We start from the raw sequence: 24072 nt of genomic DNA on the forward strand, positions 1-24072 counted from the left end.
CTATGTAAATGTCTTAAAATAAATTTTGTTTTATTTAGCTCACTTCATTTAATGTTGTCTTTCTTAAGTACATTTAAGAAATGTACAATTATTTCTGTGATAGATGTTTCTGTTTTTTCCTATATTTTCCCTCATATTTCATTACCACAAAATTTTGCAAATAAGATACGGCGGCCTGAAATAGATGTGATGGCCTTTTCAGTTGAAAGTAATGTTGAAAGCAGATAAATATCCATCAAGTGTGAGAGTCTCCTCTCTTAATAGTATCATTATACAGAAACTACCAGTCACTTCAAGATCTAGCAAAGAGATATGAACTAGAAATATTATAGCAGCAGATGAATACTACCCAGTGCAAACGTCTACCATACAGTAAAGGATTATTAAATACTATGGGAGATAAAACCCCATCTTTTAGAAATATATTTTAAATAAATAGAATTTTGGTAGTATTTCCCAAATAGTTTTAATGTCAGTTTTATAAATCACATTGTTATGTATACTATTACTGTTAATTAATAAATTTAGCACATATCCAATCAAAATCTTAATTGTACTTTTTGTGGAACTTGATAAACTGACTCTAAAATTCATGTGGAAGATGGCCAAGAATAGTTAAGGCAATTTGCAAGAACACCAAGCTGGGGGAACTTGCCCCCCCAAAATCAAGATTAAAGTAATAAATAGATGATGAAATTGGCACAATGATAAAAACAAAATAGATGGAACTGAGGAAAGGCCACATAGTATGACATTAATTTGCAAATAAAGTAAATGAAATATCTGAATATTTTGTTTAAATCACAGGAAGGAGTCTTAAAAATGTTTAGTGGGTGATAAATAATTAAGGATTATTTTGTTTAATATGTAAAGCTACTGCTGGTTTAATCTCTTTATTTTAAAAATAAGGTTTTCTTAAGATAGTCTCTGAGCTTTTTTTCTTCTTTAGTCTCCAATTCTACAATCTGGGGGGCTTGAGTTACATAATCCTGACTGTAGGTTTGGAATACTAGTGAGTAGATAATTCTGCAGTACCCACTTTAAGGGAATTAAACTGCTGATGAATATTCTCTAGGAATTGTGGGATTTTGTTAGATTGGTGCCTTTGCCTCAGACATTTTCAGATATTTACTGTGTAAACTGTAAAACTGTAGGATTTCATTCCTATGCTTAGTGCTGTGTGTAGTAAGCACAGATACATTAGAATGATCTCCAAAAAATAACTTGGTTACCTCTGTTAATGCACATGTGGGCTTCAAACATCTTGTTAACTTTTCCTTTGATTTTGTTTGTGATTGAATCTGATTAAGTGTGGGGAAAATGTTTCTGGAAAAGAATTTAAAATAATTATGAGTCCATGGCAAAGCAGTATTTCATAATGGGTATAATATAGTCAGAATAAATTTGTTAAGTTTTTTAGGTTTATGAGTTTTCTTTCCTAGAGCACCAGTATTTTACTTCTTCTGTCACTGGTCATCTGATGAAAAGTCAGTTCGTAGGTACTTGAAAATAAGATGAATATAATTTCAGTAATGCCTACAGTGCTTGGTGTACCATACTTTTGAAAACAAACAAAAAAAACCTTACCCTGCTTGCCCCAACAGATTTCATGAGAAACAAATGGAAACAGTATTGTTATTAACTTTTGTTGGTAAAGAAGGTAACTAAAGTTTTTAAAAATTTGTTGTTAAAATTATTATAATCAGTCTCTCAAACCTTTAATAATCCACTTTCCTTATCCCCAAAAGGATAGAGTAAAATATATAAAATAAACATACTGTCTTTTTAAGTTTTTTGCAGAAGAAACATTTTTCTATTTCTTTATATGTTGTACTTTAAAATTTTGTTTTGTTTCATTTTTACGATTCCCATTTGAATTTTTGTTCAACTGTCAGATAGTTTATGGAATAGCTATTGCATTTTCTAAGAGGTGCTGTTAAGGATTGTTTTTAATGTGTATGTCAATACTTGTCCTCAAATAGTAGATATTTATAGAACAATAGGAATAACACTTTTGTATAAGTGAAATTTTTTTTTCCAGATTGTAAGTCACATTGCAGTTATTCTCAATAATCCTTTGAAGTAGGCATGTACTTTAATATAAAATGAAATATAAAAAATTGATATCTTCTATGCTATTCCTCTAGTTACAGGTATTTTCCTTTATTGATTTCTTTTCTCTTTCTAGGTACCTAGTCGATAGTCGCTGGTTCAAACAGTGGAAAAAATATGTTGGCTTTGACAGTTGGGACAAATACCAGATGGGAGATCAAAATGTATATCCTGGACCCATTGATAATTCTGGACTTCTCAAAGGTCATTATTTTCTTTCTTCAGTCAGGTTTAAAATGTGTTCATTTGAATATGTTATAGTCAATATATATAATATGGAAAACATTAATGTAAATAAATTAGAAAAATTTCTTCGTATTATAGATTTGACCTAATGAACTCAGATTATTCTATCATAATTAGTTATTACTCTGTATCATGACAGTTTTTTTCATTTATTATGTAAGAAACATTTATTATTTTTTAACCCTTTAAGTGAAGAATGTAAGTTAGAAAGCACTATATTATTATTTGGGGGAAATGCTGTATTGTTCTTGTTTTTCCTAATGGACACATGACTTTTATTTTAAGTTGGGGAGCATTGATACATGTTTACATTCTTGGATTTTTACATCAGTCTTCTATACCCCTCACTAATTACCAGTCTTCTGTACCTCTCACACTTGCAGAGAATAAAACATAAGTACCAGAATTTCCATTTCTGGCCAAGATGGAGTGAGAGGGGCTAACTTTACTCTTCCACATGAGCAAACTAAGACCTTGTCAGAATATATAAAATAACAGTTCTCAAAACACTGGATACCAGGCAACAAAGAATAGTGATCCTTGAGTGATAGCTTACTGTGTTGATAGAATGTTAAAGACAAGGCACAGAAGAGGAAACCCATGTAGACAAGCTCCCATAGTTGAGGAAAGAGTTTGAAGTCCAGGGAGACCCATACCACCAGCGTTTTCAGGGCAGAGTACTAGATAGGAATGATCAGCAAAAAGAGACAGAGGAGACACAGAGACACCTAGAGATATACAGAGGGTATCTCTCAGGTCTTCAGCTGAGTGTTGATCAAGGTCATGAATGTGAGGGGGCTGCCCAAGGCCAAGGAAAGAACCATCCAAAAGAATTTGAGGGAACAAGTCATTGGGGCTCATTTAGAACCAAGAATAATGTGTTAATAGTTAGAGTGGAAAATCTTAGAATTCATGGAGTATACAACTGAGAAGTGTTTTGCCACTGTAATTGAGCAAATTAATCCTTTTGTCCTTCTAATCTGAAAGTGTCAAACCTTGTATCTTAGAACAAAATGCAGAAATACTTAGAGGGATCCAAAAATATCCAGCATCTAATCAACAAGTTAAATTTTATAATGTCTTGGATCCAATCAGATACTACCTGGCATGCAAAAAAGCAGAAAGAGATGCATAATGAAGATAAATGTCAGTGTTTTAAAAAAAATTTTAAGTAGGAAAAATGAACAAATGAAACAAATACAAAACAGCAAGAAGGTAGATTAAAATTATTCTTTATGAATAATCACATTAAATGTAAATATCCTCAATTACAGATAGAGATTAGCTAAAAAAATTTAGACATAACTCTAGGACACCTGAGTGGCTCAGTTGGTTAAGTGTCTGCCTTCAACTCAGGTCATGATCCCAGGGTGCTGGATTTGAGTTCTGCATTGTGCTCCCTGCTCAGCCGGGGGAGCCTCCTTTCCCCTCTGCCTGCTCTTCCTCCTGCTTGTTCATGCTCTCTCTCTTTCTCTCTGGCAAATAAATGAATAGAATCTTAAAAAAAAAAGACATAACTATGCACTGTATATAAGAAAGTGCCCCTTTTAATATAAAGATCCAAATGGATTAAAAGAAATTGAAAAAGATGTGCTATGTTATGGTAAGCAGAATTCTAGACTGACTCCTACTGACTTCTTTCTTACATAATCATCTCTCCCTTTGAATATGGGAAGAGCCTGCAAATAGGATAAGATATCATTCCCATTATTATTTATGTTGTATGGCAGAGGGAGAGTATCCCAGTGTTTTTTGTTTTTGCTTTTTTAAAAAAGATTTTATTTATTTATTTGACAGAGAGAAAGGTAGCGAGAGAGGGAACATAAGCAGGGGGCAGTGGGAGGAGGAGAAGCAGGCTTCCCACTGAGCAGGAAGCCTGATGCAGGGCTCCATCCCAGGACACCGGGATCATGACCTGAGCCAAAGGCAGACTGAGCCACCCAGGCGCCCTGTCCCAGTGGTTTTAATCTAATAACAAATGCCCTTTAAAAGCAGACTGTTTTCTAGCTGGCAGGAGAAGTCAGAGATTTAAAGCATGAGAAGTGCTTAGTATATCATTTTTGCTATGAAAATGGAAGAGGCAATGTGACTAGGAAGGCCGGCATCCTCTAGGAAAAGAGAGAGACATTGCCCAAGCCAGCAAGGAAACAGACCACCTCATTCCTGGCACCATGAAAAACGGAATTCTGCCAACAATCTGAATGGACTTAGAAGCAGATTCTTCCCCCAGAGTTTTTAGATAAGAGATCACCCCGTCTAACATCTCGACTTCTGCTTTATGAGCCCTAAATAGAGGATCCAGTTGAGCCCACCGGAACTTGTAACCCACAAAATTGTGAGATTGTAAATAAGTATTGTTTTCAACTTAGTAGTTGGCTAAGCATCTGACTCTAGGTTTCACCTCAGGTTATGATCTCAGGGTTGTGAGATCAAGCCTTGTGTTAGGCTCTTGCACTCAGCAGAGTCTGCTTAAGACATTCTTTCCCTCTCCCTTTGCCCTCCCACCACTCTCTGTCTCTCTCAAAATAAATAAATAAATCTTAAAAAAAAAAAAAAAGGTATTGTTTTCAGCCCCTACATTAGTTTTTTATGCAGCAAACAGAAAAGTAATACATGTGCCAAAACTAATTAAAAGAAAGCTGGAGTGGCTCTGTTAATATATAATTATATAATATCTGAGTATATAAATAAAATGAGAGTCTCAAATCAGTGGTGTTGGTTTTTAAGAAATAAGAAGGAACAAATAAAACCTAAAGTAGTGCTCACTTCGGCAGCACATATACTAAAACCTAAAGTAAACAGAAGAAAGGAAAGAAGAAAAATAAGTTCAGAACAGAAATTAGAGAAGAGAAAAATAGAGAAAACCAATGAACCCAAAAGCTGGTCTTCTCAAAACAAATGTAATAAATGTGATATGATGTGTCAATTATAAAAAAGAAAAAATAAGCTGATTTTTTGTGAAAATAATAAAATTGATACATATCTAGTTTGATTACAAGAAAAAGGAAAGACACAATTACCAATATCAGGAACATAAGAGATGTAGTATCAGTACGAAATCCACAAATATTAAAAGGACAATAAAGGAATATTATGAACCTTATGCCATTAAACTCAGCAAACTAGATGAAAAAGATGAAAACTACTAAAGCTCATTCCAGAAGGATAGATTACCTGAATAGCCCTGTATCAAGTGCAGAAGTTGTTTCAGATTTTTCCCAAAGAAAACATCAGATCCAAATATTGCCACTAGTGAATTCCACCAAATAGTTAAGGGAGAAATAATACCTATTTTACAAAATTCTTCGATAAAATTGGGAGGTAGTATTTCCCCACCCATGCTTTGAAACCATCATTACCTTGATACCAAAATCTTAGAGAAATTTCAAGAAAACACTAGGCCAGTATCTTGTCTGAGCAGAAGTTTAGTAAATCAAGTCCAACAATGAAAAGAATATATATGTTATTTAGAAATACGTATTTAAAAGATAACATATCATGTAAGATAAAAGAGTAAAATAGAAAGAAATGTCCTCATAATGGACATCTGTGAAAAACCTACAGGTGACATGGAAAAGATAAGGGTGTCCACTCAGCTCTTCAGCTGGAATTACTGGAGGTATCCTGCCCAATGCAGTAAGGCGAAAGAAGAGATAAAAAGCATACATATTGTATAGGAAGAAGTAATAAATCTTCTTTATTCATAGACTGCTATGATCACATAGAAAATTAGACTGAATTTACAAAAGAGAAAAAAAAGCTGCTAGGGACACCTGGGTGGCTTAGTCGGCTAAGTATCTGCTTTGGCTCAGGTCATGATCAGATCATGAGCCTGTGTCAGGCTCCCCTATTGAACAGGGCTGATTCTGCCACTCTTTCTGCTCCAACCCCGTTTGTGCTCTCGCTCTCTCTCACATTCTCTTTCAAATAAATAAATAAAATCTTTTTTAAAAAGTTCCTACGGACTAATAAATGAGATTGGTTTATGGGATATAAGATCATCATTTATTTATTTATTTATTTATTTTTAAAGATTTTATTTATTTATTTGACAGACAGAGATCACAAGTAGGCAGAGAGGCAGGCAGAGAGAGAGATGAGGAAGCAGGCTTTCTGCGGAGCAGACAGCCCGATGTGGGGCTCGATCCCAGGACACTGGGATTCTGACCTGAGCCGAAGGCAGAGGCTTTAACCCACTGAGCCACACAGGCGCCCCAAGATCATTATTTAAAAACCTAACTGTATTTTTATATGCTAACAGTCAACTAACATGAATAGAAATTTTAAAAAAACATTTTGTAGTAACATCAAAAAAATACAAAATATGTATAAATCTGACAAAATATGTACAAGCTCTATAAATTGAAAGCTAGAAGACATTGCTGATAGAAATTAAAACCTAAATAGTAAGAGATCCTGTAGGTACATCCAAAGACTCTATATTGTTAAATTCCCCGTCCCCCAAACTATAGATTCAACACAGTTCCAAATTACATTTCTAGTAGGTGTCTAAAAAATTGAGAAAAAAAATTGAGATTGAATTTACCTATCACAAAATTTATCCTTTTAAGTTGTAGGATTAAGTGGTTTTTAGTATATTCACAGTTATACAGCCATCACCACCATCTAATTCCACAATATTTTCATCACACCAGAAAGAAACTTTGTACCCATTAGCAGTCACCCCTAAAACCCCAACCCTCAGCAACTACTAATCTACTTTCTATCTCTGGATTTACCTATTTTGGACATTTCCTCTAAATGAGATCACATAGTATATAGCCTATAACGTTTGAGTTCTTTGACGTAATACAGAGTTTTCAAGTGTCATCCATGTAGATTGAATCAGTACTTCATTCCTTTTTATGGATGAATAATTTTCCATTGTATGGTTATACACATTTAGTTTATCCATTCATCAGCTGATGGACATTTGAGTTTTTACTTTCTGGCTCATGATGCTGTGAACATTTTCACATACAAATTATTGTGTAGTTTTATATTTTCATTTCTCATGAGTACGTACTTAGATGTACAGTTACCAGGTTAGATAATAACTCTATATTAAACTACTTAAGGAATTGTTAGACTGTTTTCCAAAATAGTTGCACTATTTTTACGTTTTCACCAGCGGTATAGGAAGGTTCCCAATTTCTTCCTATCCTTGCCAACACATGGTCTGTCCTTTTATTATAGCCATCCTATTGCATATGAAGTGGTATCTCATTGTCAGTTTGATTTGTGTCTCCCTAGTGATTAATGATGTTAAGTATCTTATCTGTGCTGCTTATATCTATATTTTTTTGGAGAAATGTCTATTCTGATCCTGTTCTTTTTAATTGGACTACTTGTCTTTATATTCTTATGTTTCAAATGTTATTTATATGTTCTGGATACTAACCACTTATCTAATATATGATTTCCAAAAATTATCTCCCATTCTGTAGATTGTCTTTCACTTTCTTTTTTTTTTTTTTTTAAAGATTTTTTACTTATTTATTTGACAGAGAGACATCACAAGTAGGCAGAGAGGCAGGCAGAGAGAGCGAGAGAGAGGAGGAAGCAGGCTCCCTGCTGAGCAGAGAGCCCGATGCGGGACTCGATCCCAGGACTCTGAGATCATGACCTGAGTCGAAGGCGGCAGATTAACCCACTGAGCCACCCAGGCGCCCTGTCTTTCACTTTCTTGATGGTATCTTTGAAGCACAGAAGTTTTTAATTCTAAGTCCAATTTATATTTTTTCTTTGGTTACTTGTATTTATGTCAGAATGCATCACCTAATCCAAGGTTATACAAGATTTATACCTATGTTTTCTTCTAAGAGTTTTATGGCTTTAGCTGTTAATTTATGACTTTGATCATTTTTAAATTAATATTTGTATATAGTGTGAGGAAAGGATCAACTGAACAGATTAGAATCCAAAAGTTGATCCACATATATGTGTTCAATTGATTTTAGACAAAGATATAAGAGAATTTCAGTAGGGAGAGGAGAGTCTTGTAAACAAATGCTGCTTGAGCATTAGATATCTGTTTGCCAAAAAAAAATAAAAGCCCAAAACCAAAACAAAACAAAAAGCCACCCAGACTGAATTTTGATTCATATACAAAGTAAACTCAAAACAGATCATATAAACTTTAGAACTTATAGGGAAAAAATTGGTGAAAAATCTTTGTGACATTGTGTTAAGATGATTTCTTAAATGTGATATAAAAAGCACAATTGATAAAAGAATGAACTTTATGCCACTAATTGTTTGATCAGTAATAAGTGATACTATTAAAAGAATTAAAAAACATTTTTTGAAGAACCTCCTCACTGTTTTCCAAAGTGGCTATACCAATGTGCATTCCAACCAACAGTGTAAAAGGGTTCCCCTTTTCCTACAACCTCTCCAACATTTGTTGTTTCTTGTCTTGTCAATTCTTGCCATTCTGCCTTATGGAAGGTGGTATCTCTGTGGTTTTGATTGGAATTTTCCTGATGGCTAATGATATTGAACATTTTTTTTCATATGTCTGTTAGCCGTTTGTACCTCTTTTTGGAGAAGTATCTATTCATGTCTTCTGCCCAGTTTTTGACTTGCTTATTTGTTTTTTGGGTGTTGAGTTTGAGAAGTTCTTTGCAGATCTTGGATACCAGCCTTTTTCTGTAGTGTCATTTGCAAATATCTTCCCCCATTCCATGGGCTGCCTCTTAGTTTTGTTGACTGTTTCCTTTGCTGTACAGAAGCTTTGTATCTTGATGAAGTCCCAAAGCTCATTTTCACTTTTGTTTCTCTTGCGTTTGGAGACATGTGATGAAAGAAATTGCTGTGGCCATTGTACTGCCTATGTTCTCCTCTAGGATTTTGATGGATTCCTGTTTCACGTGAATTAAGGTCTCTCATCCACTTGGAGTTTATCTTTGTGTATGGTGTAAGAGAATGGTCGAGTTTCATTCTTCTATATATAGCTGTCCCAGTTTTCCCAGCACCATTTATTAAAGAGACTGTCTTTTTTCCATTGGGTATTTTTTCCTCCTTTGTCGAAGGTTAGTTGACCATAGTGTTGAAGATCCATATCTGGGCTCTCTATTCATTTCCATTGATCTATCTGTTTTTTTGTGCCAGTACCATGTTGTCTTGGTGATCACAGCTTTGTAATACAGCTTGAAATCAGGCAATGTGATGCCCCCCCCCCCCCGGCTTTTTCTTTTTCAAAATTTCCATGGCAATTCAGGGTCTTTTCTGGTTCCATAGAAATTTTAGGATTGTTTGTTTAGGGTATTTTGAAAAATGCCATTAGTATTTTGATTGGGATGGTGTTGAAGTTATAGATTGCTCTGGACAGCATAGACATTTTAACGATGTTTATTCTTCTGATCCATGAGCATGGAATTTTCCCATCTTTTGTGTCTTCTTCAATTTCCTTCATAAGTGTTCTGTAGTTTCTAGGGTATAGATTCTTTACCTCTTTGGTTAGGTTTATTCCAAGGTATCCTAAGGTTTTTGGTGCTATTGTAATTGAAATCGATCTCTTTTATTTCTCTACAGTTACTTTTTTAGTGTATAGGAAGGCAGCTGATTTCTGTGCGTTGATTTTGTGTCCTGCCATATTACTCAGTTGGTATATGAGTTCTAGTAACTTGGGGGTGGAGTCTTTTGGGTTTTCCAAATAAAGTATCATGTCATCTGTGAAGAGAGAGAGTTTAAAATAAAGCTACCCCATGACCCAGCGACTGCACTACTGGGTATTTACCCCAAAGATACGGATGTAGTGAAAAGAAAGGCCATATGCATCCGTGTTCATAGCAGAATGTCTACAGTAGCCAAAGTGTGGAAGGAGCTGAGATGCCCTTCAACAGGTGAATGGATAAAGAAGATGGGATCTGTATATACAGTGGAATATTACTCAGCCATCAGAAAGTATGAATACCCAACATTTGCATCAACATGGATGGAATTGGAGGGGGTTTGCTAAGTGAAATAAGTCAAACAAAAGTCAATTATCATATGGTTTCAATTATATGTGAAACATAAGGAATAGCATGGAGGACCATAGGAGAAGGAAAGGAAAAATGAAGGGGGGGATATCAAAGGGGGAGAAGAACCATGAGAGACTGTGGACTCCCAAGAAACAAACTGAAGGTTTTAGAGGGGAGAGGGTGCTGGGGAATGTGTTAGCCTGGTGATGGGTATTAAGGAGGACATGTATCGCATGGAGCACTGGTTGTTATACTTAAACAATGAATCATTATAACAATGAATCAGTAATCATTACACTTAACAATGAATCAGTATATCAAAAACTAATGATATACTGATATATAATGATATATGTATAATATATACATATATCATATATACATATATATATTATATAATGATATACTGTATGGTGACTAACATGACATAATAAAAAAATTATTATTATTATTATTTTTAAAGATTTTATTTATTTGACACAGAGAGAGAGATCACAAGTAGGCAGAGCAGCAGGCAGAGAGGGGGAAGCAGGCTCCCCACCGAACAGAGAGCCCAATGTGGGACTCGATCCCAGGATCCCGAGACCGTGACCCACACCAAAGGCAGTGGCCCAACCCACTGAGCCACCCAAGTGCCCCCAAAAAATGATTTTTTAAAAAATGAGAAGATGAGATGCCTGGGTGGCTCAGTCATTAAGCATCTGCCTTCAGCTCAGGTCATGATCCTGGGGTCCTGCAATCGATCCCCACGTTGGGCTCCCTGCTTGGCGGGAAGCCTGCTTCTCTATCCCTCACTCCACCTGCTGTGTTCCTTCTCTCACTGTGTATCTCTCTGTCAAATAAATAAATAAAATCTTTAAAAAAAAAGAAAAAGAAAAGAAAAGAAAAACCACAGTGTGGGGGAAATACTTGCAGATCGCCTAGTTGATAAAAGACTTGTATGCCAAATAAAGAATTCTCAAAACCAAATTAAGATAACATAAAATGTAGTGGAAAATGTAGACAAAAGATTTGAACAGATGCTTCACCAAAGAAAATGCGGTTTTTAAAACTGCATAACTGCAAAGATACTCAGCATCATTAGTCATTAAAGAAATGAGGCTTAAAACCACAATGAAGTACCACTATTGTATATAAAAATGAGTAAAATTTAAAAGAATGACCAACATCAAGTGTTGACAAGGATGTGAAACAAGTGGCACTTTAATACACTGGTTTTGGAAATGAAATAATCAGGAAATTTCTCGAAAAGCTAAACATGAGTTTACTGGAGGAACCAGTATCCACTCCTGCATATTTACCCAAAAGAAATGAGAGTGTACATCCATACACGAATACTTATACATGTTATACATACTTACAATCTTTATAGCCGTGTTATTTGTAATAGAGAAAATTGGAAGCAACCCCAAATGCCCATCAATAGCTCAATGGATAAGCAAATTATAGTATATTCATATAATGGAATCCTACATAGCAGTTGAAAGGAATGAAGTGTTGATACATAAAAACAATGACTTTCAAGACGATTATACAGTGTAAAGGAAGCCAAACAAAAACAGTACATCTAATTTTTATAAGATCCAAGAAAATGCCTGTAGTAACAGAAAAAGATAATTTTTTTAGACAAATTGGATTTTATTTTTAAAAAATTTTTAAGCATTATTTAAATTCAGTTAATTAACATAATGTATTATTGGTTTCAGAAGTACAGGCCTGTGATTCATCAGTCTTATATAATACCAGTGCTCATTTTATCAAATGCTCTCCTTAATGTCCATCACCCAGTTACCTCATCCCTCTACCCACCTCCCTTCTAGAAAACCTCTGTTTGTTTCCTATGATTGAGTCTTTTATGGTTTGTCTCCCTCTCTGGTTTCATCTTGTTTTATTTCTTCTCTCTTCCCTTATGAGCCTTTGTTTCTTAAATTCCACTTATCAGTGAGATCATATAATTGTCTTTCTCTGATTGACTTTTTTGCTTAGCATAATACCCTATAGTTCATCCATGTCATTGCAAATAACAAGTTTTCAGGTTTTTGATGGCTGCCTTATTTTCTCTGTGTGTGTATGTGTGTATCCCTTCTTCTTTATCTATTCATCCAGACAAAATTTTCATATATAATTCTACATAATGCACATTAGTCTATAGTTGCACAATATAGTGATTTTCTAGGGATAGGACAGGAAACCTGGATAGACAGGAAGGAGAGATTACAAAGGACTACTAGGAAACCTTTGAATGGGGATGGATATATCATTTTGGTTGTGGTGATGGTTTCACACTTGCATTGTTCTGTCACTTCAAATACGTGCAGTTTATTCTATATCAATTATATATCATTAAGCGCAGAAGTAACAAATAGGAGCTCTTTTGTGTTTAGGTTAGGGGTATTCTCGTCTCTTAAAAATAAACTGATTGGGGACGCCTGGGTGGCTCAGGTTGGTTAAGCGGCTGCCTTCGGCTCAGGTCATGATCCCAGGGTCCTGAGATGAGTCCCACATCGGGCTCCTTGCTCAGCAGGGAGCCTGCTTCTCCCTCTGCCTCTGCCTGCCTCTCTGTCTGCCTGTGCTCACTCTCTCTCTCTCTCTCTCTCTCTGACAAATAAATAAATAAATAAAGTCTTTTAAAAAAATTGTTTTATTTTGCCATTAGATATAAAATTACTATTGGATTCTGATATATAATAAAGTCTTTTACCCAAACTCTTAAACTGTGGAAGACAACGTAAAAGTCTTAATTTTTAGACTCTTCTTTCTTTTCCTAAGTTTTCTTCAAGGTAGTCTGTTAATAGTAGGAAGAAAGTGGATGTTAGAGTAAACCAATTTGTATTTGAATCCAGTTTCTATGATCTTCTCTATGTGTAACCTTCAGCAGGTTAATCAATACCTGAATCTGCTTACTAATTAATTTGGAGATATTTACCTCATAATATTGTTTTGAAAAGTCACCTGAGATAGCAGTGTTTTCTAATAACACTTTTCAGAGTACCTGCAACTTTCTGCATGTGTGATCCATGCAACTTTCTGCATGTATGACAAGTTACTCAGTTTGTCTAAAAGTATTTTCCAATCTAAAATGGAGATACCTAGCTTAAAGATTGTTTTGAGAACTGACTGAGATAACATGGTTGTTTACTGTAATATGTCTCATAGAATATGATGCATATAGGGGTTTAGAATATGTAAGTTTCTTTCACCTTCAGCAGGCTCTAAAAATATGTTCCAAATTATCAGCTTCCCCAACAAGATTTTAAAATTACTGCTAAGATTTTAAGAAACCGAACTTAAAAATTAATCCTTAGAATGTATCGGCTACTGAAGTTTGTATTATACAATTCAGAGTTTTATCACTTCTGCTCTATGTGAAAGTTTTCTCAAAGTTTAGTGTAATTCAGGGCACCTAGGTAGCCCAGATAGTTAAACATCTGCTTTCAGGTCAGGTCATAATCTCCAGGTCCTGGGATTGAGCCCTATGTTGGGCTCCCAGCTCAGGAGGGAGTCGGCTTCCCCCTCTTCCTCTGCCACTCCCCCTACTTGTGCTTTCTCTGTCTCTCTCTCTCTTTCTTTCTCAAATGAGTAAATAAAATCTTAAAAAAAAAAAAAAAAGTTTAGTGTAATTCTCTGACCCATTGATTGATCCTAGATGGAATAAATAACTTTCTCTCAATCCTTTCAGAATTTTCTATGCTTCTTGATTTGTATTGTTATGTCTAATTAAGAATAGTTGGCTCTCGGGGCACCTGGGTGGCTCAGTCGGTTAAAGCCTTTGCCTTTGGCTTGGGTTGTGATCTCAGGGTCCTGGGATCGAGCCCCATATCAGGCTCTCTGCTTAGCGGGGAGCCTGCTTCCTGCCCCCACCCCCGCCTGCCTCTCTGCGTACTTGTGATCTCTGTCTGTAAATAAATGAATAAAATCTTTAAAAAAAAAAAATAGTGGGCTCTCATTTTTGAGATGCTACTGAGAACAATTTTGCTTCTCATGTTAAATAATTTAAGACTGACTCAAATTGAGAAAATCTTCTTTATGTTGTATATAACTCAGTTAACTGTATCTGTTTCTGTACTTTGGAAATTCAGGTAAAGATAATAACAGAATCTCAGATTGGGACTGTCATTTAGGTATATCATGGTATTGCTTCTAGATCTCTGGCCTGCCCTGCACTAAATTTTTGGTTTAACCAGAATTTTGAAAATGTTCATAGAATTAGAACCACATCTGAACAACTTCCTCCACTTTAGATTTTGGGAGAAATCTAGATGATGGGCCTTCTGGAATAATTTGTTTCACAAGATGCCCTTTTGTGATTTCCCTCATGGTTCCCAGCCCATGTGCTTTGGAGTCATTGTAAAAAGTTATTAGTTTGCCCCTGAATTTCTTTCATCAGCTATTACTAGAATGACCACTGTTACCATGTGAGGGATCTTCTACTTTAAATATTTGGGAAATGCTCTTCTTTCAGATCCCTTGTTATTTTAAGAGCTTAATAAAAAATTATGTCTTTAAATACTGTTCATTGACTACTGGTACACATTGAATCTTTTTAAAGCAACAGTTTATTTTGGAAAATGTAGATTTATATGTGAACTTCAGAGCTTTCTTCAGGCCTCATTTAAATACTTAAATTAGTCTCTATGAGTTTAAGTAATTTATGATATTTACACTAAAGTATTTCATGAACTGTTGTTTCTTTTTATTTATTGGGTTTACTTTTTTCTTTTGCAGATGGTGATGCCCAGTCACTTAAGGAACATCTTATTGATGAATTAGATTACATACTGTTGCCAACTGAGGGCTGGAATAAACTTGTCAGCTGGTACACTTTGATGGAAGGTCAGGAACCAATAGCACGAAAGGTACATATTTAGAATAAGTGAATAAAAATATTTTTATTGAATAGTCACATTTTATTGTTATAGTTTAATGACACAAATCCTCATCAAATATCTAAGAGAAAAAGACCATCAAGATGTTACTTTCATATTGTATAATAACGATAGCTAATACCTATAGAGGATTTACTATTTGCTAGCCACTGTTAGAAGCAGATTATACATTATTATTAATTTAGTCCTCACAGGAATCTCTATAGGGTAGGTATTATTATCTTCATGTAGATGAGGAAATGAGGACAGAGATAGAGAAAGTCACATCAATTTTGAAACTCAGGCAACCTCTTTTCTTAACCACTGTACTGCAAGTTTTACAATTATAGTTTAGAAACATTAAAAATTATCCATATCTTTACTTTTTGGAACTAAAAAGTCATTTATGAAAGTGAGGATGTTATCATTATAGCAGAACACTAAGTGTTTAAAGTAGATCTGTCAGTCTTACATAAGTATTTGTTAATTGTATCAGGCAGGGAAAGGGAAAGAAGGAAGGGTTTGGGGATCAGGATCTCTGAGCATGTAATTATTTATCTGTGTTGGTTTTTCCACACAGAAACAATTAAAAAGTCAAGTTATGTAACACAAGGGTACAAACCTCTAGTAGACCAAACCATACATGGATTTATTTGGAACTGTTGCTACAGACTAGTTATATTAATGATTTGTATGTATGTATTGATGGTTTAGGGATAGAATTCAATTCTGTTTTCTAAATAGAATGTGAGTGTACCTTTGATTTAGTTCAGTTTTTATTTTATTTATTTGAGAGAGAACACAAGCAGGGGGGAAGGGCAGAGAGAGAGGGAGAAGAAGATTCCCTGCTGAGCAGGGAGCCTACTGGGGGACTTGAGCCCCGAACCCTGGGATCATGACCTGAGCTGAAGGCAGATGCTTAACCAACTGAGCCACGTAGTCGCCCTAGTTCATTTTAGTTTTGACCCTTAACTTCACTCAGCCTTCTCTTATAGCCATTTCAAAATTAGGATTTCTGTCTTTTAGAAATGCTAGCCTTATACATATAAAGTAACCTATTTTACCTATAGTTGCTAGAGAATTGAATGTTTTGCTCAATTAAAGGATTGAGTGTTTAGCTCTAAAACTGTTTAGAAGAAGAACTTTATTCCTGGCATAAAAGAAAATCTATGCCTGGAATATCTTCAAATATGCTAACCTGTATTACTTTAACCTTAATGATGTACTTTTTTTTTCTTAATAAAGGTAGCATATTATACAGTACTAGTATTTGGTATGGTAAACAGACCAACCAACAACTTCATTGGCATTACTTTTTGAAAGAGGTCGTGTTGGAATTTCTTAAAATCTGTGTCTAATAGCAAATTGAAATAAGTAGATAAATAAATACAAATCATGAAAACTTCACACAGAAAAAAGTTTCTCTTAGAAACTTTTCTCTTAGAGGTCATCCATATATTTGTAATAAGATAATTTAGAATTATTCAACCTGTAAGATAATATTTAAGCTTTATTGTGCATAAAATTATCTGGAGTTGTTTTTAAGATCTGTCTTCCTCCAAAATTAAATTAGTAAGTCTGGGAATTTCCACCTCTACTTTGCCCCCATGTGACTCTTATGACAATGAAATATACTGAAAGAATTACTATTTTTTTAGGGTCTGAAGCCCAACTTGGAATTTTAACTAATCTCTGAATTGAGGAATTTAGGATTAGTAGATATGATATAGAAACAAAGTAGTTAACCATCTCTCTGGGCCTTGAATCATCTCTAAAATGTTTCACTTATAATGTCAGACACTCAGTTAAAACAACAACAAAAAAGGCAAAAATAAACATACTTGAACAAGAAGTACAGTGGAACCAAAATCTAAGAGAAACAATAGACAGTAGAAACAGACCCATAAGGAATCCAGATAGTGGAGTTAGACAGAAACTTCAAAATACTGTGCTTTATTATGTTTAAAAAAAAAAAAAAAAAAAAAGACAGTTTAAGGACAAAACTGTTAAGAACAAATATAATTCCAAAACTATTAAGATCCAAATATAATTCTGTAATTCTAAAAATAATTTGAAAAAATTAAGAAGTAAATACTCAGTGTTTAATTAAAACACTGAATAGAACCAAAGAGAAATTTGTAAACTAAATAACATCAGTAGAAAGTATACAAAATAAGACTTAAAGAGACTGAAGGATGGAATGTACAGAAATAAGCAAATACACTTGGAGCACAATGCCTAATTTTTTTTTTAAAGAGAGATCACGAGTAGGCAGAGAGGCAGGCAGAGAGAGAGAGGAGGAAGCAGGCTCCTGCTGAGCAGAGAGCCCGATGTGGGACTCGATCCCAAAACCCTGAGATCATGACCTGAGCCGAAGGCAGCGGCTTAACCCACTGAGCCACCCAGGCGCCCCACAATGCCTAATTTTAACATACACGCAAGTGGGCTCTTAGAAGGAGAGGGAAGTCAGAATAGAGTAGAAATAACACTGGAGTTAATAGCTGAGAATTTTCTAAAACAGATGAAAGGTGACATGCTATATAGAATCAAGAAATGCTGTGAAACCCATGCTAACAACAACAAAAAAATACAAACAAAACCAAGCAAAGGCAAAAAAAAAAGATTTCTAATAGGAGCCACAAAAAAAAAGTCTGTCACCTTCAAAGTAATAATAAACAAATGATTTCTCAAGAGAAATGAAAGCTGAAAAATAACCAACCATCTTCAACATTATGAAAGAAAAATAACTGCCCACTCAGAATGCTGTATCCTTCAGGTGGTGAAAAAGTTGTTTTCAGATAAACAAATTGACTGAGTTTGTTACTAGCAGAACTGCACTAAAGGAAAACCAAAACAATCTTTAGAATGGAAGGAAATTATTCCATATGGCAGCTTGGAGACACAAGAGAAAATGTAGATTGACAACAGTAAATATTGCAAATAAATGTTAAGTCAGGCTATTTAAAATGGTAGTTATTTCTATTTGGGATGAGTGTATGCATAAATTTAAAATATGTGATATTTGCATATAAGTTAAGATAGTAGCCTCCTAGGTAATCTCCAATGAGCTCTTCCTTATATCTTCATCCTTGGGTAGTCCCCTGTGGCCAGCAACATACAGCAGAAGTTATAGCATGTGTATCACTTTCAAGATTAGCTTTTAGAGTCGAGGGAGTCAAAAGGTATAAACTTCCTGTTATAAAATAGGTAAATCATAGGGATGTAAGCATATAGCATGACAACTATAGTTAATAATACTGTATTGCATTTTCGAAAGTTATTGAGTAAGAGTAGATCTTAAAAGTTCTCATCACAAGAAAAAAATTTTGTCATAGGATGATGGATGTCAACTTATTGTGGTGATCATTTCACAACATAGATAAATATTGAATCATTATGTTTTACACCTGAAACTAATATATGTCAGTTATACCTCATTAAAATAGAAAAAAATCAGACTATAAAAGACACCTTGGCTCGCACTTGGGTGCACACACCCTCTTCCTCTCTCTCAATTCTCAATCTGGGGAATTCAGCTGCATATTCAGGCAGCCTGTGGCAGGGCTCACATGGTAAGGAACTAAGACTTTTGACCAGTAGTGAGGAAATGGAAGCCTGCTAACAACCATGTGAGTGAGCTTGGAAGTGAATCCTCTAGTTTCATGCAGCTTTCAGGTAATTGAAGCCCCAGCCCACAGCTTGACGGCAGTCTTTCAAAAGACCCCAAGCCAGAATAACCCAGCTAAGCTGCTCCAGATTCTTGACCCTCAGAAACTATGTGAAATAATGTTTACTCTGTTAAGTTCCTGGGTTTGGGGGTGATTTATTTTGCAGCAGTAGAAAACTGATAACTGATTTTGGTACCTGGAAGTAGTGTGCTGCCTTAACAAAATTTGATCTGTGGTGGTGGAACCAGGCAGGGAGCAGAAGTCGTAAGAACCTGTAAGAGTATTTTTTTTTTTAAGATTTTTTTATGTATTTATTTGACAGAGAGAAATCACAAGTAGATGGAGAGGCAGGCAGAGAGAGAGAGAGAGGGAAGAAGGCTCCCTGCTGAGCAGAGAGCCCGATGCGGGACTCGATCCCAGGACCCTGAGATCATTACCTGAGCGGAAGGCAGCGGCTTAACCCACTGAGCCACCCAGGCGCCCCAAGAACCTGTAAGAGTATTAATGAAAGCCTGAGGTGCCTTGAATAAATTGTTAGTAGAATTTTAGACTTTGAGGAGGACTTACAGGAAAGTGAAGAAAATCTTATCGGAACCCAGAGGAAAGTGATCTTTGTTATAAGGTAGCAGAAAGTTTAGCAACATGTCAACCGCAGTAAATTGAAAGATCAAAAATTGTACCTGATGAACTGAATCATCTGCCAGAACTGCCTGGTTTTCTTGTGCTGCACATAATCAGATGAGAGAAGGGAGAGAGGGCTGTAAAAAAGGAGCCAAGACCTACTAGTGTTTTGAGAATTTCTGGCCTCTCCAGATGACAGACAGTGCTGAAGCTATGATATGTTCCCAAGCAAAGATGAAAGTCAAGGCACTCTCACCTTTAACCAAAAGTTAAAGCCACGGGGATATGACTGTAAAATTCTTTAAGATCTCAGAAAAATCAAAGATAGTGCCTCAGACAAAAGGCCCTTTAAAGGATTTCAGGTATACTTTCCACTTCCTTTCAATATGTGGCTTCTAGGAACAATAGGGCTTCTAAGAACCTTAAAAGCATTGTCCTTCAGTCTTCTCAGCATAAACCCAAGATAGGACATATCTAGAGGACATTTGAGGATGTGCCTTTTTGTGTAAGGGAATGAGATTCCAGTGAGATCCACTGGAGACTTAACCATGTTTTTAAGAACCACTACTGTCTTGGACTACGGAGACAGGGTAAAATCAAAGTGTCTCCTAGACTTCTACAGAAAGCAGGAGTTAGACTAAGACTTTACTAACTGCAAACATGTGCTAACTTCATGAAAATCGTATGACCCAGAACCGGAATCAAGTGTTGTGAAGACTTATTTTTAGGTAACGGCAGAATAAGCCCTAATCAAGGAACTTTAAGTATTTGCTCAAGTGGATTTCAGAATGTCTGTGGACCATTGCCTCCTTTGTTCCTCTTACCCTCATACCCCTTTGAACAGGAATATCTAAAAAATTATCTTCTGCATGTCCCACCATTTTATTTTGGTATATTTGGGGCTTATCTTATCTGGTAGTTCACAGAATTATAGATAAAGAGTAACTGTACTCAAATGCTTAAGAAACTGTACCCAAGGATCCTTATCTGTGCCTGGATCAGATATAAATGACAAGTTTCTGAACTTGGAGTTGATATTATAATGGGACGATACTAGTGGGGGCTTTGCAGGGAGTGAATGTATTTTACATGTTGCGGGAAGGGACTGTGACTTGTTGGGAGCCAGAGAGTGAACTGTAGTAGCCATCCTCAAAATATTCCCCAGTGATCACCACCTCCTGGTATTCAAACTCTTGTGTAATCTCCTGCATTGTACCAGAGTTAGTCTGTGTGACCAGGAAAATATGGTGGAGTGATAATATGTTATTTCTGAGATTAGTCTCTAAAAGATGTTGGTGGGGAGTGCTCTTTTGCACTCTCTTGCGTGCATGCTCTCTCTTTCTCTCTCAGATCAGTTGCTTTGAATGAAGCCATATTGCCATGCAGGCAGCCTATAGAGGCACTCACATGATGAGGAGCTGAATTCTCTGCCAGCAGCTGGAGAGGATCTGAGGACTGCCACATGATTGAGCTTGGAAGCAGATTTGAACAACATGATTAAGCAGCATGATCTAACTGACATGCATTGCACTTAGTAAATGCAGAATACAAATTCTTCTTAAGTGGAATTTTTACCAAAATTGACCATTTGCTGGGCCCTCAAGCAAATTCCACTATATTTCTAATGATAGAAATTATTCAGTATATTTTCTGTCCCCAGTAGAATTTAGAAGTCATTAACAAAAAGGTAACTAGATTGTCTCCTAACTATCTAGAAGTGGAATAATATACTTCCAAAGTAATCCTTAGGTCAAAGAAGAGATACAAAGTAAAATTAAATTTAATTTTTATTTAAAATAAATTTAACTGAGTGATAATAGTACAATGTGAAAGAATGACTAAAGCCACTCTTATAAGGAGTGTGATAGTTTAAATGCATATATTAGAAAAGAAAGTCAAAATCTATTGTCTCGGGATGCCTGGGTGGCTCAGTGGGTTAAGCCGCTGCCTTCGGCTCAGGTCATGATCTCAGGGTCCTGGGATCGAGTCCCGCATCGGGCTCTCTGCTCAGCAGGGAGCCTGCTTCCCTCTCTCTCTCTCTCTGCCTGCCTCTCTATCTACTTGTGATTTCTCTCTGTCAAATAAATAAATAAAATCTTTAAAAAAAGAAAATCTGTTGTCTCAAGAAGTTGAGAGAAGAAAAGGAAATTAAGCTAATCAAGAAATAATAAAAATAGACATTAATAAAATAGAAAAAAAAATCTGTTTTAAATGAACAAAGTTGATTCAAAAAACAGTGAAGTTAGACAAGTAAAATGAACGTGAGTTCTGGCAAGACTGATCAAAAGTAAAATCATGCCCAGGGCTGGGGGATCGGGGTCATCAAATTTTTTCTGTAAAGGGCTAGATAGTGAATATTTATGAGCCAGGATAGTCTCTGTGGAAACAGTTTATCTCTGCTGTTTTGGGTGCAGCCATAAATGATATATAAATGAATGGGCTTGACTCTGTTCTAGTAAAATGTTATTTACAAAAATAATACAAGTCAAATGTAGCCTGTGGGTCGTAGTTGGCCCATCCCTGATCTTGGCCCTGGTTAGTTAATGCCTACCTACATCACAAATAATATTATTTGTATCTTATTTAGAATATATCTCACCATCTATGAAGTAGTCTTACTAAAAATTGCAAGAATAAAAAGATGGTGAACTTTTCAGTTAAATTATATTTTGGAGATTTATCAGTCAGTTGCGCTGCATGGGATTTATTTGGATCCTGATTCAATAAAAATGAGATGGGGACCATTTAAATATTGACTGAATATTTGATATTAAGGGATTAGTTTTAATTTTGTTAGGTGTGATGTGGTATTGTGGTTTCTGAGTCCTTGATTTTGAAGAAATATATCCTGAAATATTTGTGGATGAAATACTACATGTAGAATTTATTTATACTTCTCTACTTATCTATTTTTTACCACTAGTAAGCATAGTACTCAGTAAGCGCTACAAAAACGAATGTTGCTAACTCCTCAAAAATAGTAAATGTATCCCATTAGGCCATGTCATCAAACCATTCTAGAGTACCAGATTTCTTTTTTTCTTTAAAGATTTTATTTATTTATTTGACAGGCAGAGATTACAAGTAGGCAGAGAGGCAGGCAGAGAGAGAGGAGGAAGCAGGCTCCCTGCAGAGCAGAGAGCCGGATGCGGGGCTCCATCCCAGGACCCTGGGATCATGACCTGAGCCGAAGGCAGAGGCTTTAACCCACTGAGCCACCCAGGTGCCCGAAGAGTACCAGATTTCTTTAGAAATAACTTTGTTTCCAAAGGGGGAAGAAGTAAGCACTTGGAATTAAAGTTTCTATGAAACTTTCATATGCCCATTTATTTTATTTTATTTTTAAAGTAAAATCTTTAAAAAATCTTTACTTATTTGACAGAGACCCAGCTAGAGAGGGAACATAAGCAGGGGGAGAGGGAGAAGCAGGCTTCCTGCTGAGCAGGGAGCCCTATGCAGGGCTTAGTCCCAGGGTGCTGGGATCATTACCTGAGCGGAAGGCAGTTGCTTAATGAGTGAGCCACCGAGATGCCGCTCATATGAAAATTTAAAAGTACATGAAATTTATCGATATATTTCATGATTTTCTACAAAATGCTCTCTAATATTCACAGCAAAATGAACAAATTGTATTTATTTTAATTCAGTGTAAACTTGTATTTCCCTCACTAATTTAGTAAAGAGATTTTACCTTCATTGTGGCTGTTAATGGGACTATTTTTATTTAGCCATAAGCTTTACATTTTGGACAGGAAGCCAAATTTCATCTTATGCTTGCTCTTTGTTTATAATCATATAACATAATTCACTTAGAAAAAAATAGTTTGGCAGTCACCTCTAATTCTGAAACATAACTATTATTTCTGAATATTCATGTTCCAGTCTTATTTCAAATGTGTATTTTAATGGTCATAACAATTAGGTAAGTATAACTTTGTACCTTGTTATAATTTTAAAATCTCGTTTCTTCCTATTACACAGTTTTCGTAGCCATTATTTTAAATAATTTTTAGTGCATTTTTAATAAGGTAGTAGACTTTATATAAACAAATATATAAATAAATAATCTACATACAGACATAACACTAATACATAAATATGCTAGTTTTTTTCTCTACTATGGAGCTACTGTATTCAAGCTTTAATTATTCATATAGTATGGTTCTTTCAAATAAAAGTAGGGAGGACAAACTCATATTTTCTTTAAATAGCTTTTTAATACACTGCTTTTGGAAGTAGTAAAATGTCTTATGAACATACTAGTATTTTGAATACTGATGATGTGGGTTTTAACAATATAAGATATTGTTGGAGAGAAGAAGAAAAATGGTGAGAAAAATCCTGAAACTCAATTAAGTAGATTTTGAAATAATCTTGGTGTTTTGTTTTCATTGTTTATAATGACTAACAGCTAAATCACTAGATTCTTTCCAGGAAAATATCTGTTGGTGTTATGAAAATTAATCCTCATTTTTTAAAAGCTCTGCTTATGTAGAAAAATATTTCTCAAAGTAAATAATAATAAGGGATTTTCTTTTTTGTTATTTTATCCTGTTTTATTATGCCATTACCTGCTCTGTTGATCATTCTATT

The 24072-nt window shown here is 35.3% G+C and overlaps 1 protein-coding gene across 10 annotated transcripts in view; it reads left to right on the forward strand.

Annotated features, from left to right (window-relative positions):
• The window catches only part of USP15 (ubiquitin specific peptidase 15), a 114685-nt gene that overhangs the window by 16638 nt on the left and 73975 nt on the right, over nucleotides 1–24072 (forward strand). For all 10 annotated transcript variants that reach the window (XR_004287032.1, XR_004287031.1, XR_004287033.1 and 7 more), the window contains exons 2-3: nucleotides 2189–2316; nucleotides 15051–15181. Coding sequence is in view for 7 of the 10 variants with exons in the window: in XM_032348841.1 (XP_032204732.1) it covers nucleotides 2189–2316; nucleotides 15051–15181 (259 nt within the window). In the remaining 3 variants the exon portion in view is untranslated. The remainder of the gene's footprint in view (nucleotides 1–2188; nucleotides 2317–15050; nucleotides 15182–24072) is intronic.

Source organism: Mustela erminea, chromosome 6 (genome assembly GCF_009829155.1).
Source record: "Mustela erminea isolate mMusErm1 chromosome 6, mMusErm1.Pri, whole genome shotgun sequence".
Classification (NCBI taxonomy): domain Eukaryota; kingdom Metazoa; phylum Chordata; class Mammalia; order Carnivora; family Mustelidae; genus Mustela; species Mustela erminea.